The 24,850-nt window shown below is 40.1% G+C and overlaps 1 protein-coding gene across 4 annotated transcripts in view; it reads right to left on the bottom strand.

Moving 5' to 3' along the window:
- The window catches only part of dmd (dystrophin), a 509,910-nt gene that overhangs the window by 130,129 nt on the left and 354,931 nt on the right, over positions 1 to 24,850 (bottom strand). For all 4 annotated transcript variants that reach the window (XM_060898614.1, XM_060898611.1, XM_060898612.1 and 1 more), the window contains 3 exons: positions 24,139 to 24,200; positions 8,266 to 8,340; positions 5,176 to 5,377 (listed from right to left, as the gene is read on the bottom strand). In XM_060898614.1, coding sequence (XP_060754597.1) covers positions 5,176 to 5,377; positions 8,266 to 8,340; positions 24,139 to 24,200 — 339 coding nt within the window. The remainder of the gene's footprint in view (positions 1 to 5,175; positions 5,378 to 8,265; positions 8,341 to 24,138; positions 24,201 to 24,850) is intronic.

Below are 24,850 nucleotides of genomic sequence, written 5' to 3'. Positions count from 1 at the left end.
CTTTCGCTAACTCCGCCCAATGTGTCCACCCACTTCCAGCCAGCACAGTTCAGCGCGGTTGTAGTCGAAATGCAACTCCAACAGCCTCACTCAGCTCGACTCAGCCCAACTCAGCACGGCACGGCTCAGCCCAACTCAGCCGCGTTGGTAGTGGAAAAGCGGCATTTGTTAGAGTATAAGGATCTAATCCCACTGAGTGGTTTCTATATCCACTTCTTAGTTTTGATAACTTGTTTGTTTGCTGGACACAAACATGGCAGTAAGTTCTTGTGTTAATGGACCAGACTCCACTTTTGGATCATTAATCCCTTTTGACTGAGAATGCCCTGCATGCATGGCTTTATGTTGGCTTCTGGCACATCCGTAGTTTTAAATACAATACCTACAATTAAAAACAGTTTGTTTTTACTGCATTTATTTAATTCCTGGACTCCCATCTGTAACAGGGAGCGATGTTGCATCCCGTTAATACACTTTACAATAGATTATTAGATTCTAATAGAACAGATGAGCCAAAATAATTGGGGATCTTTTTTAACGGGCCCTAACTCGTTACAAGTATGAATAGGTGGGCCTTAAAGTAGAAAAGGTTGAGAACCCCTGTTTTAAATAAGACAAGAAAAAGATATTTCTACCATTCCAAGTTCGTGGAAAAAAATAAAAGTGCTTGAATGCAGGAGGAAAAAAAATATTTTTAATTACCATTGCATTAACATTATCTGTGAAAACTTTTAGACATGACATTATTGTAGGCCAATTTAATCTTATTTGAGGACAAAATATTCACCCATTTTCTTTTTTTTTTGGTTGAAATCTTTTGGTGGTATCCCGAACAAATATGGTTAACTCATTAATCATTCTTACCATGGAATATTAATATAGTTTTATAATTAGTGTTTTGTAGAAGAAAAAACAAAACAAAACAGAAAGCTATTGTACTTCTTTTCTTGCTGATAGTCTGTTCAAAAAAAATAATAATAATAATAATAATAGTGTGTTATATCCCTCATCAGAAAATTCCCGTGCAGGGATTGGCCAAGGATGGCTCATGTGACATAAAATAGTTCTACCATTGATTAAGCCTTGTATCATTTAAAAAAAAAAAAAAAGGGATATGGCATGAGTCAGTCATGGTATATCCTGGATATACCATGAACTGAGGTCACAATCTCAAGCTATACAGCTGACTAGAGTCTTTTTTTTTAATTTTACAATACAGACATAAAATTAGAAGTCATTAATACAATCGAAACAAAAACATGAACAATTCAGCCAGGGGGATTTTCAACTGAACACGTTTAAAAAATAAATTTGATTTTGAGAGTCAGTAATTGTTTTCATGTACTGCTAGGTCTCTTTCAAATCTCCGAAATAACAGTTTAGTAACCAACTCAAGTTACAGCTGTGGTTCCGCAAGCATTTCTGTGTGTGTACGGTGGTGCTTGAAAGTTTGTGAACCCTTTAGAATTTTCTATCTTTCTGCACAAATATGCCCTAAAACATCAGATTTTCACACAAGTCCTAAAAGTAGATAAAGAGAACCCAGTTAAACAAATGAGACAAAAATATTATACTTGGTCATTTATTTATTGAGGAAAATGATCCAATATTACATATCTGTGGGTGGCAAAAGTATGTGAACCTTTGCTTTCAGTATCTGGTGTGACCCCCTTGTGCAGCAATAACTGCAACTAAACGTTTCCGGTAACTGTTGATCAGTCCTGCACACTGGCTTGGAGGAATTTTAGCCCATTCCTCCATATAGAACAGCTTCAACTCTGGGATGTTGGTGGGTTTCCTCACATGAACTGCTCGCTTCAGGTCCTTCCACAACATTTCCATTGGATTAAGGTCAGGACTTTGACTTGGCCATTCCAAAACATTAACTTTATTCTTCTTTAACCATTCTTTGGTAGAACGACTTGTGTGCTTAGGGTCGTTGTCTTGCTGCATGACCCACCTTCTCTTGAGATTCAGTTCATGGACAGATGTCCTGACATTTTCCTTTAGAATTCGCTGGTAGAATTCAGAATTCATTGTTCCATCAATGACGGCAAGCCGTCCTGGCCCAGATGCAGCAAAACAGGCCCAAACCATGATACTACCACCACCATGTTTCACAGATGGGATAAGGTTCTTATGCTGGAATGCACTGTTTTCCTTTCTCCAAACATAACGCTTCTCATTTAAACCAAAAAGTTCTATTTTGGTCTCATCCGTCCACAAAACATTTTTCCAATAGCCTTCTGGCTTGTCCACGTGATCTTTAGCAAACTACAGACGAGCAGTAATGTTCTTTTTGGAGAGCAGTGGCTTTCTCCTTGCAACCCTGCCATACACACCATTGTTGTTCAGTGTTCTCCTGATGGTGGACTCATGAACATTAACATTAGCCAATGTGAGAGAGGCCTTCAGTTGCTTAGAAGTTACCCTGGGGTCCTTTGTGACCTCGCCGACTATTACACGCCTTGCTCTTGGAGTGATCTTTGTTGGTCGACCACTCCTGGGGAGGGGAACAATGGTTTTGAATTTCCTCCATTTGTACACAATCTGTGACTGTGGATTGGTGGAGTCCAAACTCTTTAGAGATGCTTTTGTAACCTTTTCCAGCCTGATGAGCAACAACAACGCTTTTTCTGAGGTCCTCAGAAATCTCCTTTGTTCGTGCCATGATACACTTCCACAAACGTGTTGTGAAGATCAGACTTTGATAGATCCCTGTTCTTTAAATAAAACAGGGTGCCCACTCACACCTGATTGTCGTCCCATTGATTGAAAACACCTGACTCTAATTTCACCTTCAAATCAACTGCTAATCCTAGAGGTTCACATACTTTTGCCACTCACAGATATGTAATATTGGATCATTTTCTTCAATAAATAAATGACCAAGTATAATATTTTTGTCTCATTTGTTTACCTGGGTTCTCTTTATCTACTTTTAGGACTTGGGTGAAAATCTGATGATGTTTTCGGTCATATTTAGGCAGAAAGATAGAAAATTCTAAAGAGTTCACAAACTTTCAAGCACCACTATATACTAGGACTTTACTTGTTTTATACTTCAAGTCCACTTTTTAGTTTATAAAAGTGTACTTTATAGCATACTGGAACTATACTATTAGTTACTGATTATATAAGTCTTGTCCACTTTTTAGTTTTGAAGTATACTGCAATTACCCTTCTCGGTATACTATTAGTTTTCTAGCCCTAACACTTACCTCATGCACACTACCAGTAGACAACTTAAGTGTTTTGTACCCTAAATTACAATAAAGTTATAAAGGTAAGAATTCACAAAATAACAACAGATACTCAGGACTAAGAACATATTCATTTTCTTTAAAACTCAAAATTTAAAGCAACATTGTATTCAATGCCAAAGTATAAAAACATGGCAATAAAAGAAGTAGTATTTTATAGGCTACTATCAAAAGGATAAGCACAACTACAGGGCGAGTACACTTAAACATAAGGCACAAATATTTTAATACTTTAGTACAGGGCTTTTCAAAGTGTGGGGCGCGCCTCCCCTAGGGGGCGCCAGAGTTCTTGGGGGGGGGGGGGGGGGGGGATTAACGTGAGGAAAAATAAACCAGAATAAGTTACTATTGCGGACATTTAGCGAATTTCAGCTAGCCTTTGCCAGAGACAGAATGGATCGATTTTTAGTACCTAAAGCTACAGTGAGTGAGGAGACAGAGTCTGGGCCAAGCAAAAAAAAAAAGAAGGAAGTATGACCACGATTATTTAAAGTTTGGATTTTCATGGACTGGATCTGAAGATGCTCCACTGCCACAGTGTGTTGTCTGCCAAGAGGTGCTAGCTAACGATGCTATGAGATGTTTAAAATGTGTAAAACAAGATTTAAAAAAAAAAAAGCATAGATGTTTAAAATGTGTAAAAAAGATGTTTTAAAAAGCACAGATGTTTTAAATGTGTAAAAAAGATGTTTTAATATAGCTCATATGTTTTAAATGTGTAAAAAAGATGTTTTAATATAGCTCATATGTTTTAAATGTGTAAAAAAAGATTTTTCAAAAAGCACAGATGTTTAAAATGTGTAAAAAAAAGATTTTTTAAAAAAGCACAGATGTTTAAAATGTGTAAAAAAGGTTTTAAAAAGCACAGATGTTTAAAATGTGTAAAAAAGATGTTTTAAAAAGCACAGATGTTTAAAATGTGTAAAAAAAGATGTTTTAATATAGCTCATATGTTTTAAATGTGTAAAAAAAGATTTTTCAAAAAGCACAGATGTTTAAAATGTGTAAAAAAGAGGTTTTAAAAAAGCACAGATGTTTAAAATGTGTAAAAAAGAGGTTTTAAAAAAGCACAGATGTTTAAAATGTGTAAAAAAGATGTTTTAAAAAGCACAGATGTTTAAAATGTGTAAAAAAAGATGTTTTAATATAGCTCATATGTTTTAAATGTGTAAAAAAAGATTTTTCAAAAAGCACAGATGTTTAAAATGTGTAAAAAAGAGGTTTTAAAAAAGCACAGATGTTTAAAATGTGTAAAAAAGAGGTTTTAAAAAAGCACAGATGTTTAAAATGTGTAAAAAAGAGGTTTTAAAAAGCACAGATGTTTAAAATGTGTAAAAAAGATTTTTTAAAAAAGCACAATGTTTAAAATGTGTAAAAAAGAGGTTTTAAAAAAGCACAATGTTTAAAATGTGTAAAAAAGAGGTTTTAAAAAGCACAGATGTTTAAAATGTGTAAAAAAAGATGTTTAAAAAAGCACAGATGTTTAAAATGTGTAAAAGAAAAAAATAAAAATGTGTACAACAACCATTTTTTTAAATACGAATGGAACATTAAGTATAGCAACAACAAAAATTGTAAGGGGGGGGGGGGGGGGGGGGGCGCTGTTGTTTCTTTGCTCTCTGAGGGGGGGCTCACTCTCCCACACTTTGAAAAGCCCTGCTTTAGTACACTTTCGTTATGTGCATCTTGATCAAAAGTTTAAGTATAAGCTTAATATACTTTGACTTTTCTATATACTTTTCAGTACAAGCCAAGTATACTTATGTATAACTAAGTATATCTCTGATAAGTAAACTGAAAGCATACTCTCGTATTTTTAGTTTAAAAGTAGTACACTAGACGCGCACTTGAATAAACTTCTTTTTTGTAAGGGACGTTCAAACATGTCAAAATAAAATGAAATGGTACCTACGTGTCATAAACATTCAGCAACCAGTTGAGACACATGTCCACGCACAGAGGAACGTTCACAAGGTTGTTGTGCTGCTGCTCCAAACGGTCGTAGATACTTGTTAGACAGCTTATCACCTGTATAATGTCCAAGAACTGCTCGTTCTGTTTCAGGCTGTGCTGTTCGAAGGCTTCACAGGCTGCCGACATCCCCAGTAGGTCCACTGCACGTGAAGACAGTACGCAGTAAGAGAAGCACAACATGATTAGAAGGTTCAACATCCTAATAAAACGCCCCCGTAGGTCATCATACCTCATGTTTTCTTTATATCAACTGCACCAAGCTAAGATTATTTAACACAACAAAAAAAATAAAAAATAAAAAAATGCATGTCTATGCATCTCCACATTCACTGGATATGAGCAATCGCGCGCTTGGATTGGCTACTCTACTACTAGGCTATCAGCTCATACACCGTGAGTAGAGAACAAAACCCCCGAAATTGTTATCAAGTATTTAAAGTGCATATCCTGGACCAATTTCGTGTTTTTTTTTTTTTTATATGAAAGAATGTCCCTTTACACACTCAAGGCCTCTGCATGCTCTTGCGACAAGGCTTTCGCAGATAGCTTTTCGCAGACAGTTGTAATTTATCGTTGAGCGGGGAGTAATAGGCGTGCGCGATGTTATTCACCGCCACAACGCAAGGGGGCGCGAAGTCGCTAGGAGTAGTTGGTGGGTGTGGTTAGTGGAGTGTTTATCCTCCGGTTACTTATAATGACTAGAACTTTCTTTTTTATAATGACTAGAACTGGAGTTGTATAGATGTACGTACTTCCTCAATCAACCGCTCTTCGTGCTGCTCCATCTTCGCTCGTGTTTTTAAAAATGCCGGTTGTGAAAACAAACCAAACCGGGAAAGTAGGGAAGCGGAAGTGCGTGTACAGCGGATGTAGAGTGGACCAATCAGAGCCCTCTTGTCTGCAGCGCTGTCTGCGAGGCTTCTGCGGTGGTCACAATTTTTGGGAGGTGCGCGCAGAGCGTCTGCGAAGGTGGGGGGGCTACGCAGACACTGTCTGCGACGCTATCTGCGAGGACTGCGTTGTCAGCATAAATTGGCCTTCATCCAGAAGGGTAATTTTGCACAAGGCCATCTGTCTACAGCAGAAAAAAATAAAATAAAAAAACGCGTCTGGAAAAATCCCAAGGGAGTCTGGAGCCAGATTCGTGACGTCACCTGCGGAAGCGCCAGCAGGCTGCGCGAGCTTTGCATGGTTTCAGTGCACAGCCTGTGTAGACCAAGCGCTCCCATTTCTCTCTCATTGTCCGGTCTTTTGGGAAATGATGAGTACTAATCCCATCAAGATTGGTGTTGCTACACCCTCCTACGATACATCTGTTAACCATTTTAATAATTACGCGATAATGTTGAAGAAATTTGCAGAAAACCACCAGGTCGTTTTCTCATAAACAAACCAGCGCTGACGTAGGATTCAGAAGGAGGCGTCCCGCACGCGACGTCACGAAAATCAATGTTTGCCGGGAAATCCAAATGCCAAGTTTTTTCAGAGGCGGACCAATTCGCCTCAAATGGCTTGATTTCAACTGAATTTTTCTGGTATTGCGCAAGGTAAAAAAAATTGCAGAGAATGCAGAATGTGACGGATATTTGACCAAAGTTTAATATAAAATAGGAGAATTACATTGATCTCGCTCCTGAATTTACCCATGATATGCACTTTAAAGCTAGACTGCCTTTCAGATTTTTCAAGTGTAGGTCATAAAAAGAATTTTCCCTGACACTCATTATTTTTGTTTAATGGACTGAAAGCTACCGAATTCGAATCACAGACTTCCAATTTTATTAATTTTTTTTTTAAAACAGAACAATTAATGAATTTAGAGCCACGTGGCCCTAAATTCTCCGCTATTTTTTCCTGCTTCACCATGACCCAATTCAAGATACTATGTCATGCATCACGTGGTGGGCTTTCCCTGTTCACGCAAGGCATTGTGGGATACAAATTTGAAACAGGACAGAACAGGAGGACGTGAGTGTGCGAATGAAATGTGAAAGACCGAGTACAGTAACAGAAAGCGAGAAGAAAAGACGTTAAGTTGCGAAGGAAAGGAAACGCAGGACCAAACTAATAAGTATCAGTGCTCAGCGAGCACCTCGCTGTGATCAGCTGTTCGTTTAGCGGCAAAATGGTGAAACCGTCAGTGCACGGTCAAGGTAAACCTGCGCATGCGCACACGGACTGCCTCAGTCTGCGCGAAACGAGCGATTTCATGCACATTATTTGCTCAGGAATCCCCTCAAATTAAAAAACTTCCCAGCCACAGAATGGCCTGATATTTTGTGAGATATTACAGAAATAAACATCTCACAATGACCAAATTTCAGAAAGATTTAAACTTCACCGATTTTATGAAATCGACAGGCCGTCTAGCTTTAAGAGAACAAATATAGCTAAAATATTTTTTTTTCCTCCCCCAATATCTCCTGTCCCACACTCCAGCCCAGTCGGTGGTGGTAATCCATCTTTAAGTTGGTTTGCCAACCAACAAAAAAACCCTAAAGAAGAAAACAACAAAAAACGCAAAAAAAAAAAAGCAACAAAATATGGAATGAAAGTATTTGATGGTAAGAACATATCCCTTTTTTCAATTATTATAATTATCGCATTTTTCACAAATTGCTACTGTCATTTCGCCGGTTTGTTTACATCCTAAGCAGAAATGATTTTGTCGGACGTTTTGTCTAGAGGTTTTATTAATCGAACTTGCAAAAAATAAAAATGCTCCGTTTCTCAAAATTCAATGAATGTGGATCGAATAAAACAGTTATTCCACTCAATCTCGTCGTACACGGCTTATAGCTGACTCGGTGCTACGCGCCTCGTCGGCTATCAGCTCATGTACGATTTGATTTCATGGAATAACCGTTTTATATACACACATGGGGAAAACTTCTAAAAATATTTCTACACTGCTGGTTTATTGAAGGACTGAAACTTTGATTTTCAGGTGATTTTGGATATCGAAAAGCAGACAAATAGTCAGTCATCACTGGCCCTGAAATGAGCATTAGACTTGAAATGGACTCACAGCACAGAGCTTTCTGCAGCCGCCGCAACTTCATCGCGGTTCTGTATGCTGAAAATCTTACGTTGTTGAGATCCGCTGTAAAGTAGACATTATTAATATGATTATTAAATGATGAATGTGACACCTGTAGTCTTTATTGTGTCAGTTAGAATAAGCTTTAGTCATATTGGTTATACTGTATTTTGTGTTGAGACTTGAGACTTCATTTCACACCTGCCCATCACACCCATACAGTGGTGCTTGAAAGTTTGTGAACCCTTTAGAATTTTCTATATTTCTGCATAAATATGACCTAAAACATCATCAGATTTTCACACAAGTCCTAAAAGTAGATAAAGAGAACCCAGTTAAACAAATGAGACAAAAATATTATACTGGGTCATTTATTTATTGAAGAAAATGATCCAATATTACATATCTGTGAGTGGCAAAAGTATGTGAACCTTTGCGTTCAGTATCTGGTGTGACCCCCTTGTGCAGCAATAACTGCAACTAAACGTTTCCGGTAGCTGTTGATCAGTCCTGCACACCGGCTTGGAGGAATTTTAGCCCGTTCCTCCGTACAGAACAGCTTCAACTCTGGGATGTTGGTGGGTTTCCTCACATGAACTGCTCGCTTCAGGTCCTTCCAAAACATTTCGATTGGATTAAGGTCAGGACTTTGACTTGGCCATTCCAATACATTAACTTTATTCTTCTTTAACCATTCTTTGGTAGAACAACTTGTGTGCTTAGGGTCGTTGTCTTGCTGCCTGACCCACCTTCTCTTGTTCAGTTCATGGACAGATGTCCTGACATTTTCCTTTAGAATTCGCTGGTATAATTCAGAATTCATTGTTCCATCAATGATGGCAAGCCGTCCTGGCTCAGATGCAGCAAAACAGGCCCAAACCATGATACTACCACCACCATGTTTCACAGATGGGATAAGGTTCTTATGCTGGAATGCAGTGTTTTCCTTTCTCCAAACATAATGCTTCTCATTTAAACCAAAAAGTTCTATTTTGGTCTCATCCGTCCACAAAACATTTGTCCAATAGCCTTCTGGCTTGTCCACATGATCTTTAGCAGACTGTAGACAAGCAGCAATGTTCTTTTTGGAGAGCAGTGGCTTTCTCCTTGCAACCCTGCCATGTACACCGTTGTTGTTCAGTGTTTTCCTGATGGTGGACTCATGAACATTAACATTAACCAATGTGAGAGAGGCCTTCAGTTGCTTAGAAGTTACCCTGAGGTCTTTTGTGACCTCGCCGACTATTACACGCCTTGCTCTTGGAGTGATCTTTGTTGGTCGCCCACTCCTGGGGAGGGTAACAATGGTCTTGAGTTTCCTCCATTTGTATACAGTCTGTCTGTCTGTGGATTGGTGGAGTCCAAACTCTTTAGAGATGGTTTTATAACATTTTCCAGCCTGATGAGCATCAGTAACACTTTTTCTGAGGTCCTCAGAAATCTCCTTTGTTCGTGCCATGATACACTTCCACAAACATGTGTTGTGAAGATCAGACTTTGATAGATCCCTGTTCTTTAAATAAAACAGGGTGCTCACTCACACCTGATTGTCATCCCATTGATTGAAAACACCTGACTCTAATTTCACCTTCAAATTAACTGCTAATCCTAGAGGTTCACATACTTTTGCCACTCACAGATATGTAATATTGGATCATTTTCCTCAATAAATAAATGACCAAGTATAATACTTTTGTCTCATTTGTTTAACTGGGTTCTCTTTATCTACCTTTAGGACTTGTGTGAAAATCCGATGATGTTTTAGGTCATATTTATGCAGAAATATAGAAAATTCTAAAGGGTTCACAAACTTTCAAGCACCACTGTATATGGTGCTTCCTCAAACTGTTGCCACAAAGTTGGAAGCACACAACTGTCTACAACGTCTCTGTATGCTGTAGCATGATCATTTCCCATCACTGGAACTAAAGTGGTGTTCACACAGCAACTTTTACTGCGGTGTAGCACCGGGGCTGCCCCGGTAGAGCGTTCACACGGTACAAAGTTATACCGGTGTCGCCCCTGAAAACTGCTTAAACCGGTGCAAATCTAACCCTGCTCGGGAGGTGGTTTAAGAAATTTACTCCGGAGTAAATGCTAATTTGCGGGGCAGCACCGATATAAAATGGGACGTCTGAACGCTACAGGGGTAGACTCGCTACGCGTGAGGAGAGTTGATTACATACGGGCATTGCATAATTTGCATCCTGGTATTTTGCGCTTCCAAAATGGCGAATATCAACAACAGAACTGCGTGTCTTCCAGTGTTGCCAGATTGGGCGGTTATAAGTGCATTTTGGCGGATTTGAACATATTTTAGGCTGGAAAACGTCAGCAGTATCTGGCAACGCTGGTGTCTTCATCCACGTTGTTTTCCCGGCGCTTGGTGATGCCATGATAACCGGGAAAAGGAAGTACATTTTCACGCATGCACATATTTCATTTCCGCATTATTACTATCGTATAGCACGGTCGCAAAAACTGCCGTGTGAACGCAAGTGGGGCTGCACCAGTGCTAACACGCTTCTCTCTAGTTGTGACATGTGAACGCTCCACAAAATTTACACCGGTGTAAGATATATCGCAACAGAATACATCGGTGCAGCATCAATGCAAATATGTGCTGTGTGAACACCCCTTATCATGCCTAACCCAAACCTGTTCCATTAGGACAATACCCCATGTACAAAGCAGCGTCCATAAAGACATTGTTTGCCGATTTTGGTGTTGGTGAGGAACCTTTGGAGAGCCCTGACCTCAACCCCACTGAACTCCGGGATGAACTGGAACACCAACTGAATGCCAGGCCTTCTTGGCCAACATCAGTGCCCAACCTTTTCTGAATGTTGGTTGAATTTTTGGGAAGAAATGACCACATACTGAAATCTGTTGAGGGTTTTTTTCCCCCGTTCCTCCCGATATTACTTATTTGTATACTGAATTTAGTGAGGACCCCATAATTGTTATTTAGGTCCTCATAAATAGAAACCTAGAACTGAAGCAGGGTCTACTTTTTTCCCCATAGGATGGATTTTATATATACATACACAATACCAGTCAAAAGTATGAACACCCCTTCTAATTCAACGTTTTGTCTATTTTTATGAATTAAAAGACACTTCGTTTAACTGCTTTCAGTTTTTGATTAAAAGCTGCTGAAATGACTACTACTGACAAGTTATTGAATTCACAACTCAGCCTGGGCAGGAAAGGCCGCCCAAAGCCAGTTGACTGACAGCTAGGCCACTCAAACAAACAAATTTTTTTTCTTCTTTGGCGGGGGGGGGGGGGGGGGGGGGGGGGGGGGGGGTAGAGAATAGCAAAATCAATAAAGAAAATGGTTTTCTTATTCTTTTAATTCCACATTTATTTTCATATTCAACTTTTATTCATTTACTTATTAATTTTCTGATCCTTTTCTATATTTATTCTTTTCTATAGCACTCCACAGACTCCAGAAGCATCATTCTACAATGTAGAAAAAAATACAAATAAAGCAAAACCATTGAAATATATATATATATATATATAAAATGTTACTTACCAGCTGGGAGGTCCGTATGGTGAAATACCGTGACCGAGGTCTTGAAAGTACTGAGTGAGGCCCTCTGGGCCGAGGTCACAGTATTTCACCATACAGACCGACCTTAAGCTGGTAAATAATATATTTATTTTTTTCTTTACCAAATTCTAACAGAAAACGAAAGCGCCCGAACGGGAAAACCGAGCCGAGCCGCCATTTTGAATCCTCATTCACGGCTGTAATGCAAATGGCTTCCTCCTCGGTATACAAGTGCACTTCCATGGCAGGAAAAAAAAAAACTACATTTTGCCACCTATGTCGTCCCCTATTTATACAAATAGGAGTCATTCAGGAGTCAGCCATGTTTTTGCTCAGTGTTTTTGCTCGACCAGTTATACAGTATTATGACCTTTATATTGCATAAATAAAGCCATTTGGTGAAACTTCGAAGAAGAGATTGTACTGGTTTAAAGTTTTTACCGAACGTAATATGTATTCAGATAACATGGTCCAAAATGGGCCTCATTAACTAATGAGATCAAACTGTTAGCAAGTTAGAGGTTTTTAGCTTTCTCCTGAAATGTTCTCTTTTATTTCGTCTTCCTCAGGGTAGTAAAACTCGCTTTCGCTGTGAACACTGTCGTTATCACTATCCATGATATAAAATTAATGCTATTTTGAATCCTCATTCATGGCTATAATGCAAATGGCTTCCTCCTCGGTATACAAGTGCACTTCCATGGCAGGAAAAAAACTACATTTTGCCGTCTATGTCGTCCCCTTTTTATACAAATAGGAGTCATTCAGGATTCAGCCATGTTTTTGCTCAGCGTTAGCAAATTACAGGTTTTTAGCTTTCTCCTGAAATGTTTTCTTTTATTTCTTCTTCCTCAGGGGAGTAAAACTCGCTTCCGCTGTGAACACCGTCATTATCGCTATCCATGCTGTAAAATTAATGCTATTCTCCTGAGAAATGCTGGCAAAAATTTATAAGATTTTTGATAATCTTATAAATAAATCTTATAAAAAAAAAAAAAAAAGATAAATGCTGACAAAAATTGCTATGATGTTTGTTGTGGTTGTGAACTAGCGAGTCGCCAGAGGTCCGTAACCGGGGTCCGTACCGTAGGATATGGACCCGCTCGCCAGCCAATCAGAGCGCAGGATTTGGACCGCGAAAAAAAAAATATATATATATAACATTACACAAAAAAATGTGATTATAGAAAATACGTGAGTGCTGATTGGTCCAGAAATTCGGACTATTTCTCTTTAATCACCTCGAGCATCTACCAATCGCTTCGTCACCCTAAGTGAGCAAGAATTACAAATTATGAAAGAAAATGCTGTTTCTAAAAGCACTAAACATGCTACGAAGTTTGGTCTAAAACTATCCAAAAGTAAGCTGGAATTGAGATTTATTTTAGCGATTTTAAAACAAAAGTATTTTATGTGACTCGGTGTAGATAAGTGACAAGTCTGCGCCGTACCGTTATGACATTTGCATGCCGCTTCTGAAGTTTGAAATAAATTATTTTTTAATATGATTTTTTTTTTAAAATAAAATCACTTATGTTTTTATACCAAATTATCCACCTCAGGCTCAGTGAATAATAACCTCGACTTCGTCTCAGTTATTATTCACTTTGCCTTTGGCAAATAATTGTTAAAAAAAAAAATATATATATATATATATATATACACACACACGGCGGCACGGTGGTGTAGTGGTTAGCGCTGTCGCCTCACAGCAAGAAGGTCTGGGTTCGAGCCCCGTGGCCGGCGAGGGCCTTTCTGTGTGGAGTTTGCATGTTCTCCCCGTGTCCGCGTGGGTTTCCTCCGGGTGCTCCGGTTTCCCCCACAGTCCAAAGACATGCAGGTTAGGTTAACTGGTGACTCTAAATTGAGCGTAGGTGTGAATGTGAGTGTGAATGGTTGTCTGTGTCTATGTGTCAGCCCTGTGATGACCTGGCGACTTGTTCAGGGTGTACCCCGCCTTTCGCCCGTAGTCAGCTGGGATAGGCTCCAGCTTGCCTGCGACCCTGTAGAAGGATAAAGCGGCTAGAGATAATGTGATGTGATGTGTGATATATACACGCACACACACAGGATGCAGATTTTTGAAGTGTAGCGGAGTGCATTATCCTGCTGAAAGAGACCAGTGCCTTTAGGGAATACCGTTGCCATAAAGGTGTGTACTCGGCCTGCATCAGTGTTTAGATCGGTGGTGTGTGCCAAAATGGACAGGACCTTCGGGGTGCCATGGGGGAATCAGTTTTTAAAAAGAACCTTTAAGTCTATTCTAAATTGATTAAACACTTGTTGAAGATGGCATCCTAATGTGTCACACGAAGTATTTGCATCAACAGGCACCCAGTAAGATAGACAGTTTAGAGGTTCAACCAAACAAAAACAAATTGCATTTCAATATTAGACAATGGGCAATATCATATTCCACCACAAGATGGAAGCATCAAGCTACAAACCTGCATAAATGAGCATTTCAGATGATCATTTATTAAAACTGTTCATTCAAAGCCACAATATGAAAACATTTGCTGATTTCTTGTCATAAACTGATTTGTCTGGTATTATACTGCATTTTTGCCAATCGTTTTGTCATGTGGAACATAAGAGGAAATAGAAGAATTACCACTATTGTTGTTTCTTTGTTTTTGAATTTGGGGTGTAGGGTGTAATATTTTATATACAAGTTGCGGTCAGACACTCATCATACACTTGTTATGGCGTCATGGCAATATTGGGCTTTCAATGATTTCTTGTATGCCGTGTTCTTCTGCGGCAAGCCGTTGAGGAACAAGGAGTTTCCAAGATACCTTGGGGTTGCGTTTGATCGCACGCTCACATATCGTGAACACCTGAAGAGGGTCACCGACAAAGTGAAGTCAAGAATGAACATCATCAAGAAGCTTGCAGGCAACAGTTGGGGATCCAAGGCAAAACACCCTTTGCACTGCAAGTCCAGCCCTAGTCTACTCAACAACAGAGTACTGCTCAACAACTTGGGCCAGCAGCTGCCATACCAAACAAGTTGACACAACTCTGCAATGTGGGTGGTCACAGGGACACTGAAATGAACACCCCTTCCGTGGCTCCCTGTCTTTACTGCAGTATAAATAAAAATATCTTCTTATGCATGTTTATCAAAACTCGTAGAGTCATGTTACCACCTTGTGGGGTAATATAATGCTGTACACATACAGCTCTAGAAAAAAAGAGACCACTGCAAAATTCTCAGTTTCTATGGTTTTACGATTTAGAGTTAAGTGTTTGAGGAAAGTGAACATTTTTTGTTTTATTCCATAAACTACTGACAACATTTCCCCCAAATTCCACAAAAATATTGTCACTTAGAGCATTTAACTGCAGAAAATGACAACTGGTCAAAATAACAAAAAAGATGAAGTGTTTTCAAACCTTGGATAATGCATAGAAATCAAGACCATATTCAATTTTAAACAACACAATACTAATGTTTGAACTTAGGACGCATTCAGAAATCAATATTTGGTGGAATAAACCTGACAATTATTCACAGCTTTTATGCGTCTTAGTATGCTCTCCGCCAGTCTTTCACATTGCTCTTGGATGACTCTATGCCACTCCTGGCACAAAAATTCAATCAGCTCAACTTTGTTTGATGGCTTGAGACCATCCATCTTCCTCTTGATCACATTCCAGAGGTCTTCGGTGGGGTTCAGGTCTGGAGATTGGGCTGGCCATAAAAGGGTCTTGATCTTGTGGTCCTCCAGCCACACCTTGACTGACCTGGCTGTGTGGCATGGAGCATTGTCCTGCTGGAAAACCCAACCCTCAGAGTTTGGGAACATTGTCAGAGCAGAAGGAAGCAAGTTTTCATCCAGGATAACCTTTTACATGGCTTGATTCTTGTGTCCTTCACAAACAAAAATCTGCCCTAATCCAGCCTTGCTGAAGCACCTTCAGATCATCACCAATCCTCCAGCAAATTTCACAATGGGTGCGAGACACTGTGGCTTGTAGGCCTCTCCAGGTCTCCGTCTAACCATTAGATGACCAGGTGATGGAAAAATCTGAAAACAACTCAGAGATGACGACCTTACTCCAGTCCTCTACAGACCAATCCTTATGGTCTTTAGCAAACCTTGGCCTGGCTCTTCTTTGCTTCTTCTAGCTTTGCATCACTTCAACCCTGCCCAGAGGAGCCCGTTTTGAACCGTCCTTGCCATGCACTTAACCCTAGCTGCCATTTGCTATTCTTTTTGTAGGTCAGTTGATGTCCTCCTACAGTTGTTGAGTGACAGTTGAAGGAGTTGACGATCATCCCAGTCAGTGGAGAGTCGTTTTCACCCTCTGCCAGTCTGTAACTTTGTTGTCCCCAATGTCTGCTGCTTGACCTTGTTCTTATGAACTGCTGACTTTGAAATTTTGATGATGGAAACGACCTGACGCTCATTGTATCCCTCTGCCAGTAAAGCCAGAATTGAATCAATCATTCTTTTCACATTCAAAACTTTTCTTTTTTACTCTTTTGGCATGATGAATAGATATTTTTGTATTCAAATTACAACCCCGATTCCAAAAAAGTTGGGACAAAGTACAAATTGTAAATAAAAACAGAATGCAATGATGTGGAAGTTTCAAAATTCCATATTTTATTCAGAAGAGAACATAGATGACATATCAAATGTTTAAACTGAGAAAATGTATCATTTAAAGAGAAAAATTAGGTGATTTTAAATTTCATGACAACACCACATCTCAAAAAAGTTGGGACAAGGTCATGTTTACCACTGTGAGACATCCCCTTTTCTCTTTACAACAGTCTGTAAACGTCTGGGGACTGAGGAGACAAGTTGCTCAAGTTTAGGGATAGGAATGTTAACCCATTCTTGTCTAATGTAGGATTCTAGTTGCTCAACTGTCTTAGGTCTTTTTTGTCGTATCTTCCGTTTTATGATGCGCCAAATGTTTTCTATGGGTGAAAGACCTGGACTGCAGGCTGGCCAGTTCAGTACCCGGACCCTTCTTCTACGCAGCCATGATGCTGTAATTGATGCAGTATGTGGTTTGGCATTGTCATGTTGGAAAATGCAAGGTCTTCCCTGAAAGAGATGTCGTCTGGATGGGAGCATATGTTGCTCTAGAACCTGGATATACCTTTCAGCACTGATGGTGTCTTTCCAGATATGTAAGCTGCCCATGCCACACGCACTAATGCAACCCCATACCATCAGAGATGCAGGCTTCTGAACTGAGCGCTGATAACAACTTGGGTCGTCCTTCTCCTCTTTAGTCCGAATGACACGGCGTCCCTGATTTCCATGAAGAACTTCACATTTTGATTCATCTGACCACAAAACAGTTTTCCACTTTGCCACAGTCCATTTTAAATGAGCCTTGGCCCAGAGAAGACGTCTGCACTTCTGGATCATGTTTAGATACAGCTTCTTCTTTGAACTATAGAGTTTTAGCTGGCAACGGCGGATGGCATGGTGAATTGTGTTCACAGATAATGTTCTCTGGAAATATTCCTGAGCCCATTTTGTGATTTCCAATACAGAAGCATGCCTGTATGTGATGCAGTGCCGTCTAAGGGCCCGAAGATCACGGGCACCCAGTATGGTTTTCCGGCCTTGACCCTTACGCACAGAGATTCTTCCAGATTCTCTGAATCTTTTGATGATATTATGCACTGTAGATGATGATGATGATGATGATGATGATGATATGTTCAAACTCTTTGCAAGTTTACATTGTCGAACTCCTTTCTGATATTGCTCCACTATTTGTGGATGCAGAATTAGGGGGATTGGTGATCCTCTTCCCATCTTTACTTCCGAGAGCCGCTGCCACTCCAAGATGCTCTTTTTATACCCAGTCATGTTAATGACCTATTGCCAATTGACCTAATGAGTTGCAATTTGGTCCTCCAGCTGTTCCTTTTTTGTACCTTTAACTTTTCCAGCCTCTTATTGCCCCTGTCCCAACTTTTTTGAGATGTGTTGCTGTCATGAAATTTCAAATGAGCCAATATTTGGCATGACATTTCAAAATGTCTCACTTTCGACATTTGATATGTTGTCTATGTTCTATTGTGAATACAATATCAGTTTTTGAGATTTGTAAATTATTGCATTCTGTTTTTATTTACAATTTGTACTTTGTCCCAACTTTTTTGGAATCGGGGTTGTAAATGTAAGGTACTACTAGCACTGTTTTTGCCATCCAAACTGGTCCTATTGCAAGAGGATAGTGACAACCACAGCAGTGGTTTTTACACTTTCCCTTGTTAAATATGATTTGGTTCAGTTGATCTCCTAATCATTACCTCATTAAGTAAAATGAGGTGCGCTTGTGTTAGAATTCCAGCACAGACACTGGAATGAAATGGCTGCCAGACAGAGATGCTGATTTAAGAAAAAATTGAAGCGGTTTCAACTTTTTTCCCCACAGCTGTATGTATACAATTTATTAGACATATGTTCATGAATGAACATAAGTTTAGCATATTATGAAAATTATCATAAATGTGAGTGGGTGTGGCCAAATTGTTCAAAATGTGTGCGTGTGGGGGGGCTTGGTTCAATGAATCTGTTCAAAAAGGAAATTTCAACGAACACCTGATTTTACAAGAGATATGCTTGTTTTTACAAAATCAGATATACTGATGCTGATAAACAATTATGTAAACTTAACTCCACCTATGGGTTACCCTCCCAAATCTTGGCAAATGTCCTCAAAACTTTGCAGTCAACACGCCTGTCGGATTTTGTTAAAATCCATCAAACCAGTTCTGTATCATAGGTATGTGACTAACTGATGTGGCAGCCATACTGCTTAGACATTCCAGTAGATTTTAAAATCTTGAGTTTGAGTATTCCGACACCAAATTGCAAAGGCAGGCCCAGAATTCCAGGAATATATAGCAGTGGTTTGTGATGAGAGCTCAACTGGAACACCGTCAAATGTCTGCTGAAATAGAAGTGGCCAATGGCAGTTACAGCTTTTTAAGTAATGAAGTTATCATCAGCGGGCGGCACGGTGGTGTAGTGGTTAGCACTGTCGCCTCACATCAAGAAGGTCCGGGTTCGAGCCTCGTGGCCGGCGAGGGCCTTTCTGTGCGGAGTTTGCATGTTCTCCCCGTGTCCGCGTGGGTTTCCTCTGGGTGCTCCGGTTTCCCCCACAGTCCAAAGACATGCAGGTTAGGTTAACTGGTGACTCTAAATTGAGCGTAGGTGTGAATGTGAGTATGAATGGTTGCCTGTGTCTATGTGTCAGCCCTGTGATGACCTGGCGACTTGTCCAGGGTGTACACCGCCTTTCGCCCGTAGTCAGCTGGGATAGGCTCCAGCTTGCCTGCGACCCTGTAGAACAGGATAAAGTGGCTAGAGATGATGAGATGAAGTTATCATCAAAGGTTTACTTGAAGATTAGCACATAAATGCAGCATACCAAAGTTCAGCTTGATTGGACTTACCGTTCTTGGAAAAAAAAAAAAAAAAAACCCCCCGACCTTAGCTCCAGCCCCTGTTTATGACCACGCTCCAAAATTTGGGTTCCAACTGCAACTATCCATCCATTATCTGTAGCCACTTATCCTCTACAGGGTCGCAGGCAAGCTGGAGCCTATCCCAGCTGACTACGGGCGAAAGGCGGGGTACACCCTGGACAAGTCACCAAGTCATCGCAGGGCTGACACATAGAGACACACAACCGTTCACACTCACATTCACACCTACGGTCAATTTAGAGCCACCAATTAGCCTAACCTGCATGTCTTTGGACTGTGGAGGGAACCAGAGCACCCGGAGAAAACCCACAGAGACATGGGGAGAACATGCAAACTCCACACAGAAAGGCCTTCGTCGGCCATTGGGCTCAAACCCAGGACCTTCTTGCTGTGAGGTGACAGTGCTAACCACTACACCACCGTGCCGCCCCAAGTACAACTAAATATTTCCAATAACTGTTGATCAGTCCTGCACATCAGCTTGGTGGAATTTTAGCCCGTTCCTCTGTACAGAACAGGTTCAACTCTGGGATGCTGGGTTTCCTCACATGAACTGCTTGCACATTTCTTATAGATTAAGGTCAGAACTTTGACTTGGCTATTCCAAAACATTCATTTTACTCTTCTTTAACCATTCTTTGGAAGAATGTCTTGTGTGCTTAAGGCCCCGTCACACTTATTCGGAATTAGCAGGAATCAAGCAGAACCAGCCAGAATGAAAAATTGTTCAAAATTCGTGCCACATTTGGGCGGGAATTTCAAACTGACCAACATTCTTACAGCTTTGTAAGAATGCCATTCGAATACTTAGAATGCGCTTCAAACCCGCCTCAAATGATTCTTGCACATTCCGGGTGTATTAGCTTTCGAATGCAGTTCAAATGTAGTTGGAACACAGTAGGAATACCTAGAATGCTGTAAGAATATTAAGAATGCACTTCGAATGCTGTACGAGTGCGGTTCGATTGCTGCCCGAATACCACCCGAAGTCTGGTCGGAAGGTGCCTCGAATGCTGTACGAATTCACCTCAAATGCAGTCAGAATGCTCCCGGAATAGCCGTCGAATATATTTCGAATGTCTAAGAATTCAAAGAGAATGCAGCTCGAATATTTAGAATGTACTTCGAATATCCCAGAATATACAAAGAATTTTCATTCCGACAACATTCCGTCTCATTCGAGGCACATTCGGGACATTCTGGCAGGATTTGAAGTGGCTTGCCATTTAGATTTTTCTCTCGAACGTGATCAGAATGTTTCGAATGCTGTTGGAATGCCGTAAAAATATTTAGAATGCAGTTAGAATACACTTCGAATGCCGTTTGATATTTCTCCTCTTCGAATGCACCTCGAATGTTTTGAGCATGAGCAAAACATTCGGGCCGGCCACAAGAATGGGCCCGAATGTTTGGAATGCACTCAGAATTTTTAGAACGCACTTGGAATATCCCGGAACATACGAAGAATTTTCATTCTGACGGCATTCCGGCTCATTCCGCCTCCAGTGTGACTACCCTATTAGGGTTGTTGTCTCGCTGCGTGAGCCACTTTCTCTTTAGATTCAGTTCATGGACAGATGTCCTGACATTTTCCATTAGAATTTACTGGAACAATTCAGAATTCATTGCTCCATCCATGATGGCAAGCTGTTCTAGCCCAGCTATCCATGTTTCACAGATGGGATAAGGTTCTTATCCTGAAATGCAGGGTATTCTTTTTTCCAAACACAACACTTCTCATTTAAACCTAAAAGATCTATTTCAGTCTCATCCATCCACAAATGTTGTCCAATAGCCTTCTGGCTTCTCCATGTGATCTTTAGCAAACTATAGTTTGGCAGCAATGTTCTTGGAGTTCTTTGGAGAACCCTGCCATGCACACCATAGTTGTTCAGTGCCCTCCTGATGCCAGACTCATGAACATTAACATTTAACCAATGTGAGAAAGGCTTAGAAATCGCCCTGGGTTCCGTTGTGACCTTTTGGATCATCACACCTTGCTCTTGGCATGATCTTGGTTGACTGATCTTGAATTTCCTCCATCTAATCGACTGTGGATTGGTGAAATCCAAACCAGGGAATGTTTTGGACACTTTCAGTCTGATGAGTATCACTTTTTTTTCCAACACTTTCCAGTCTGATGAGTATCACTTTTTTTTAGGAGATCCTCGAAATCTTTCTTTGTGCAGTGATGCACTTCCACAAATATGCTGTGAAGCTCAGACTTTGATAGATCTCGGTCCTTTAATTAAAACCTCACACCTGATCGTCATCCCGCTGATTGAAAACACCCGACTTTAATTTCACCTTCAAATTCAATGCTAATCCTAGAGGTTCACATACTTCATACTTCTATATGAGGCCACTCACAAATATGTAATATTGGATAATTTTCCTCAATAAATACAGCGTCTTGCAAAAGTATTCATCCCCCTTGTTATTTGTCCTGTTTTGTCACATTACAAACTGGAATTAAAATGGATTTTTGGGGGGTTGGCACCATTTGATTTACACAACATGTAAACGTGCACATTGTTGTTTTATTGTGACACAAACAATAATGAAGATGAAAAAACAAATCTGGAGTGTGCATAGATATTCACCCAACCAAAGTCAATACTTTATAGAGCCACCTTTTGCTACAATTACAGCTGCAAGTCTCTTGCGTTATGTCTCCATTAGCTTAACACATCTAGCCACTGGGATTTTTGCCCATTCCTCAAGGCAAAACTGCTCCAACTCCTTCAAGTTAGATGGGTTGCGTTGGTGTACAGCAATCTTCAAGTTATGCCACAGATTCTCAATTGGATTGAGGTCTGGGCTTTGATGAGGCCATTCCAAGACATTTAAATGTCTCTCTTTAAACCACTCCAGTGTAGCTTTAGCAGTATGTTTAGGGTCATTGTCCTGCTGGAACGTGAACCTTCATCCCAGTCTCAAACCTCTGGCTGACTCAAACAGGTTTTCCTCCAGAATTGCCCTGTATTTAGTGCCATCCATCTTTCCTTCAGTCCTGACCAGCTTTCCTGTCCCTGCAGATGAAAAACATCCCCACAGCATGATGCTGCCACCACCATGCTTCACTGTAGGAATTATGTTCTCAGGGTGTTGGGTTTGCGCCACACATGGCATTTCCCATGATGGCCAAAAAGATCAATTTTAGTCTCATCTGACCAGAGAATCTTCTTCCATGTTTTTGGGGAGTCTGCCACATGCTGTCGGGCAAACTCCAAACGTGTTTTCTTTTTTTTTCCTTTAAGCAGTGCTTTTTATTTTTCTCTGGCCACTCTTCCATAAAGCCCCACTCTGTGGAGTGTATGGCTTAAAGTGGTCCTCTGGACAGATACTCTCATCTCTGCTGTGGATCTCTGCAGCTCCTTCAGTGTTACCTTTGGTGTCTTTGTTGCATCTCTGATTAATGCCCTCCTTGCCCGGTCTGTGAGTTTTGGTGGGAAGCCTTCTCTTGTCAGGTTTGTAGTGGTGCCATGTTCTTTCCATTTTGCTATAATGGATTTAATGGTGCTCCCTGGGATATTCAAAGTTTGGGATATTTTTTATAACCCAACCCTGATCTATACTTCTCCACAACTTTGTCTCTGACCTGTTTGGAGGCTCCTTGGTTCTCATGTTGCTTGCTTAGTAGTGTTGCAGAGTCAGGGTCCTTCCAGAACAGGTTGATTTATACAGACATCATGTGACCGATCATGTGACACTTTGATTACACACACAGGTAATCAACTAATTATGTGACTTATGAAGTTAAATGGTTGGACCAGCTCTTATTTAGGGGTTTCATACCTATGCACACTCCAGATTTCTGTTTTTTCATCTTAATTATTGTTTGTGTCACAATAAAAATAAAAAAAAAAACAATTTTCACCTTTAAAGTGGTCGGCATGTTGTGTAAATCAAACGGTGCTAACCCTGCAAAAATCCATTTTAATTCCAGCTTGTAATGCGACAAAACAGGACAAACGCCAAGGGGGATGAATACTTTTACAAGCCACTGTACATGACCAAATATTACATTTCTGTCTCATTTGTTTAAATGGGTTCTCTGTATTTATTTTTTGGACTTGCATGAAATTCTGATGTTTTAGGTCATATTTATGCAGAAATCTAGAAATCTCTGAAAGGGTTCACACCTGCCATGTGGAGAGCCGTAGCGGTGTCATGCGCTACTAATGCACGAGTTGCTGTGACTGTTTCTCTTCCTAAAAACTGAGCTAAGCAAGCTACAAATGTACACTACAGGCTGATAGCACAAGCGAAGAGTAAATAGTGAAGATAAAATAGCAGTGTTATCTTGACCAGCTATCAGGGTTTCTGTAGTTGGGTTGACTTTTGCACATTCTTGCCTTGCTGTTAGTTAGTAGTTGGCCTTTTTTTTTTTTAAATAACTGATAACTATAACGTTAGATTGAACAAACCCAGCAGTGCATCAACTAAAAAACAGCTGTACGCTATAATCAGTGAGTGATAATTCTATCAGAGTGGTGGTCGTTTTGGGGAGAACGAAATGCAGGAACTGTGCATTTCCTCGTTTCTTATGTTGGAGGTGGACACCACAGCCTTCTACTGATATACTGCCCCCTATGTGTCTCGAGTGTGGAATATCAATTCACCACGTGGCCAGTTCTTAGGTTTGTGTCTCGAAAATCAGATACCTTGCTTATCCTCAAACAAAAGGGAACAAGCACTCATACATTATGTCCTAGTTCTCTTTTACATATGTATTATGATGCACCGCGTTTTGAACTGTTTTATATTGCTTCCAACAATTTGTGTTTCGAATCTATGCAAATAATAATAACAACCTACTCACCTAAGGATTGGTACAACTCAGCCATTTTTGGATGGTCCCAACATGTCGTTTGTGTCTGGTGGCTGTAGAATAAATGCACACAGAGTAATAATCAGGGAAAATAGTGAACAACTCTCACTTTATGCGTAGCTGTTAAGAGAAGTTAATTTTCATCATTTTTTGGACCAAAAAGTGTTTGTAAAATGAGTAAGTTACTGTTATATAAGCTGGAGCTTCCAGTGAATTTCAACACAGCATAATTAAACATTTAAAAATCAACATGGCACGAGGGCCGTGTCTGAAAACGCTCACTCGTTCACTACTCCCTATATACAGTGGGGCAAAAAAGTATTTAGTCAGTCACCAATTGTGCAAGTTCTCCCACTTAAAAAGATGAGAGAGGCCTGTAATTTTCATCATAGGTACACTTCAACTATGAGAGACAGAATGAGAAAAAAAATCCAGAAAATCACAGTGTCTGATTTTTTAAAGAATTTATTTGCAAATTATGGTGGAAAATAAGTATTTGGTCAATAACAAAAGTTCATCTCAATACTTTGTTATATACCCTTTATTGGCAATGACAGAGGTCAAACGTTTTCTGTAAGTCTTCACAAGGTTTTCACACACTGTTGCTGGTATTTTGGCCCATTCCTCCATGCAGATCTCCTCTAGAGCAGTGATGTTTTGGGGCTGTCGCTGGGCAACACGGACTTTCAACTCCCTCCAAAGA

The sequence above is a fragment of the Neoarius graeffei genome, chromosome 18 (genome assembly GCF_027579695.1).
Source record: "Neoarius graeffei isolate fNeoGra1 chromosome 18, fNeoGra1.pri, whole genome shotgun sequence".
In the NCBI taxonomy this organism is placed as follows: Eukaryota; Metazoa; Chordata; class Actinopteri; order Siluriformes; family Ariidae; genus Neoarius; species Neoarius graeffei.
This window is presented reverse-complemented; position numbering and strand designations above follow the sequence as displayed.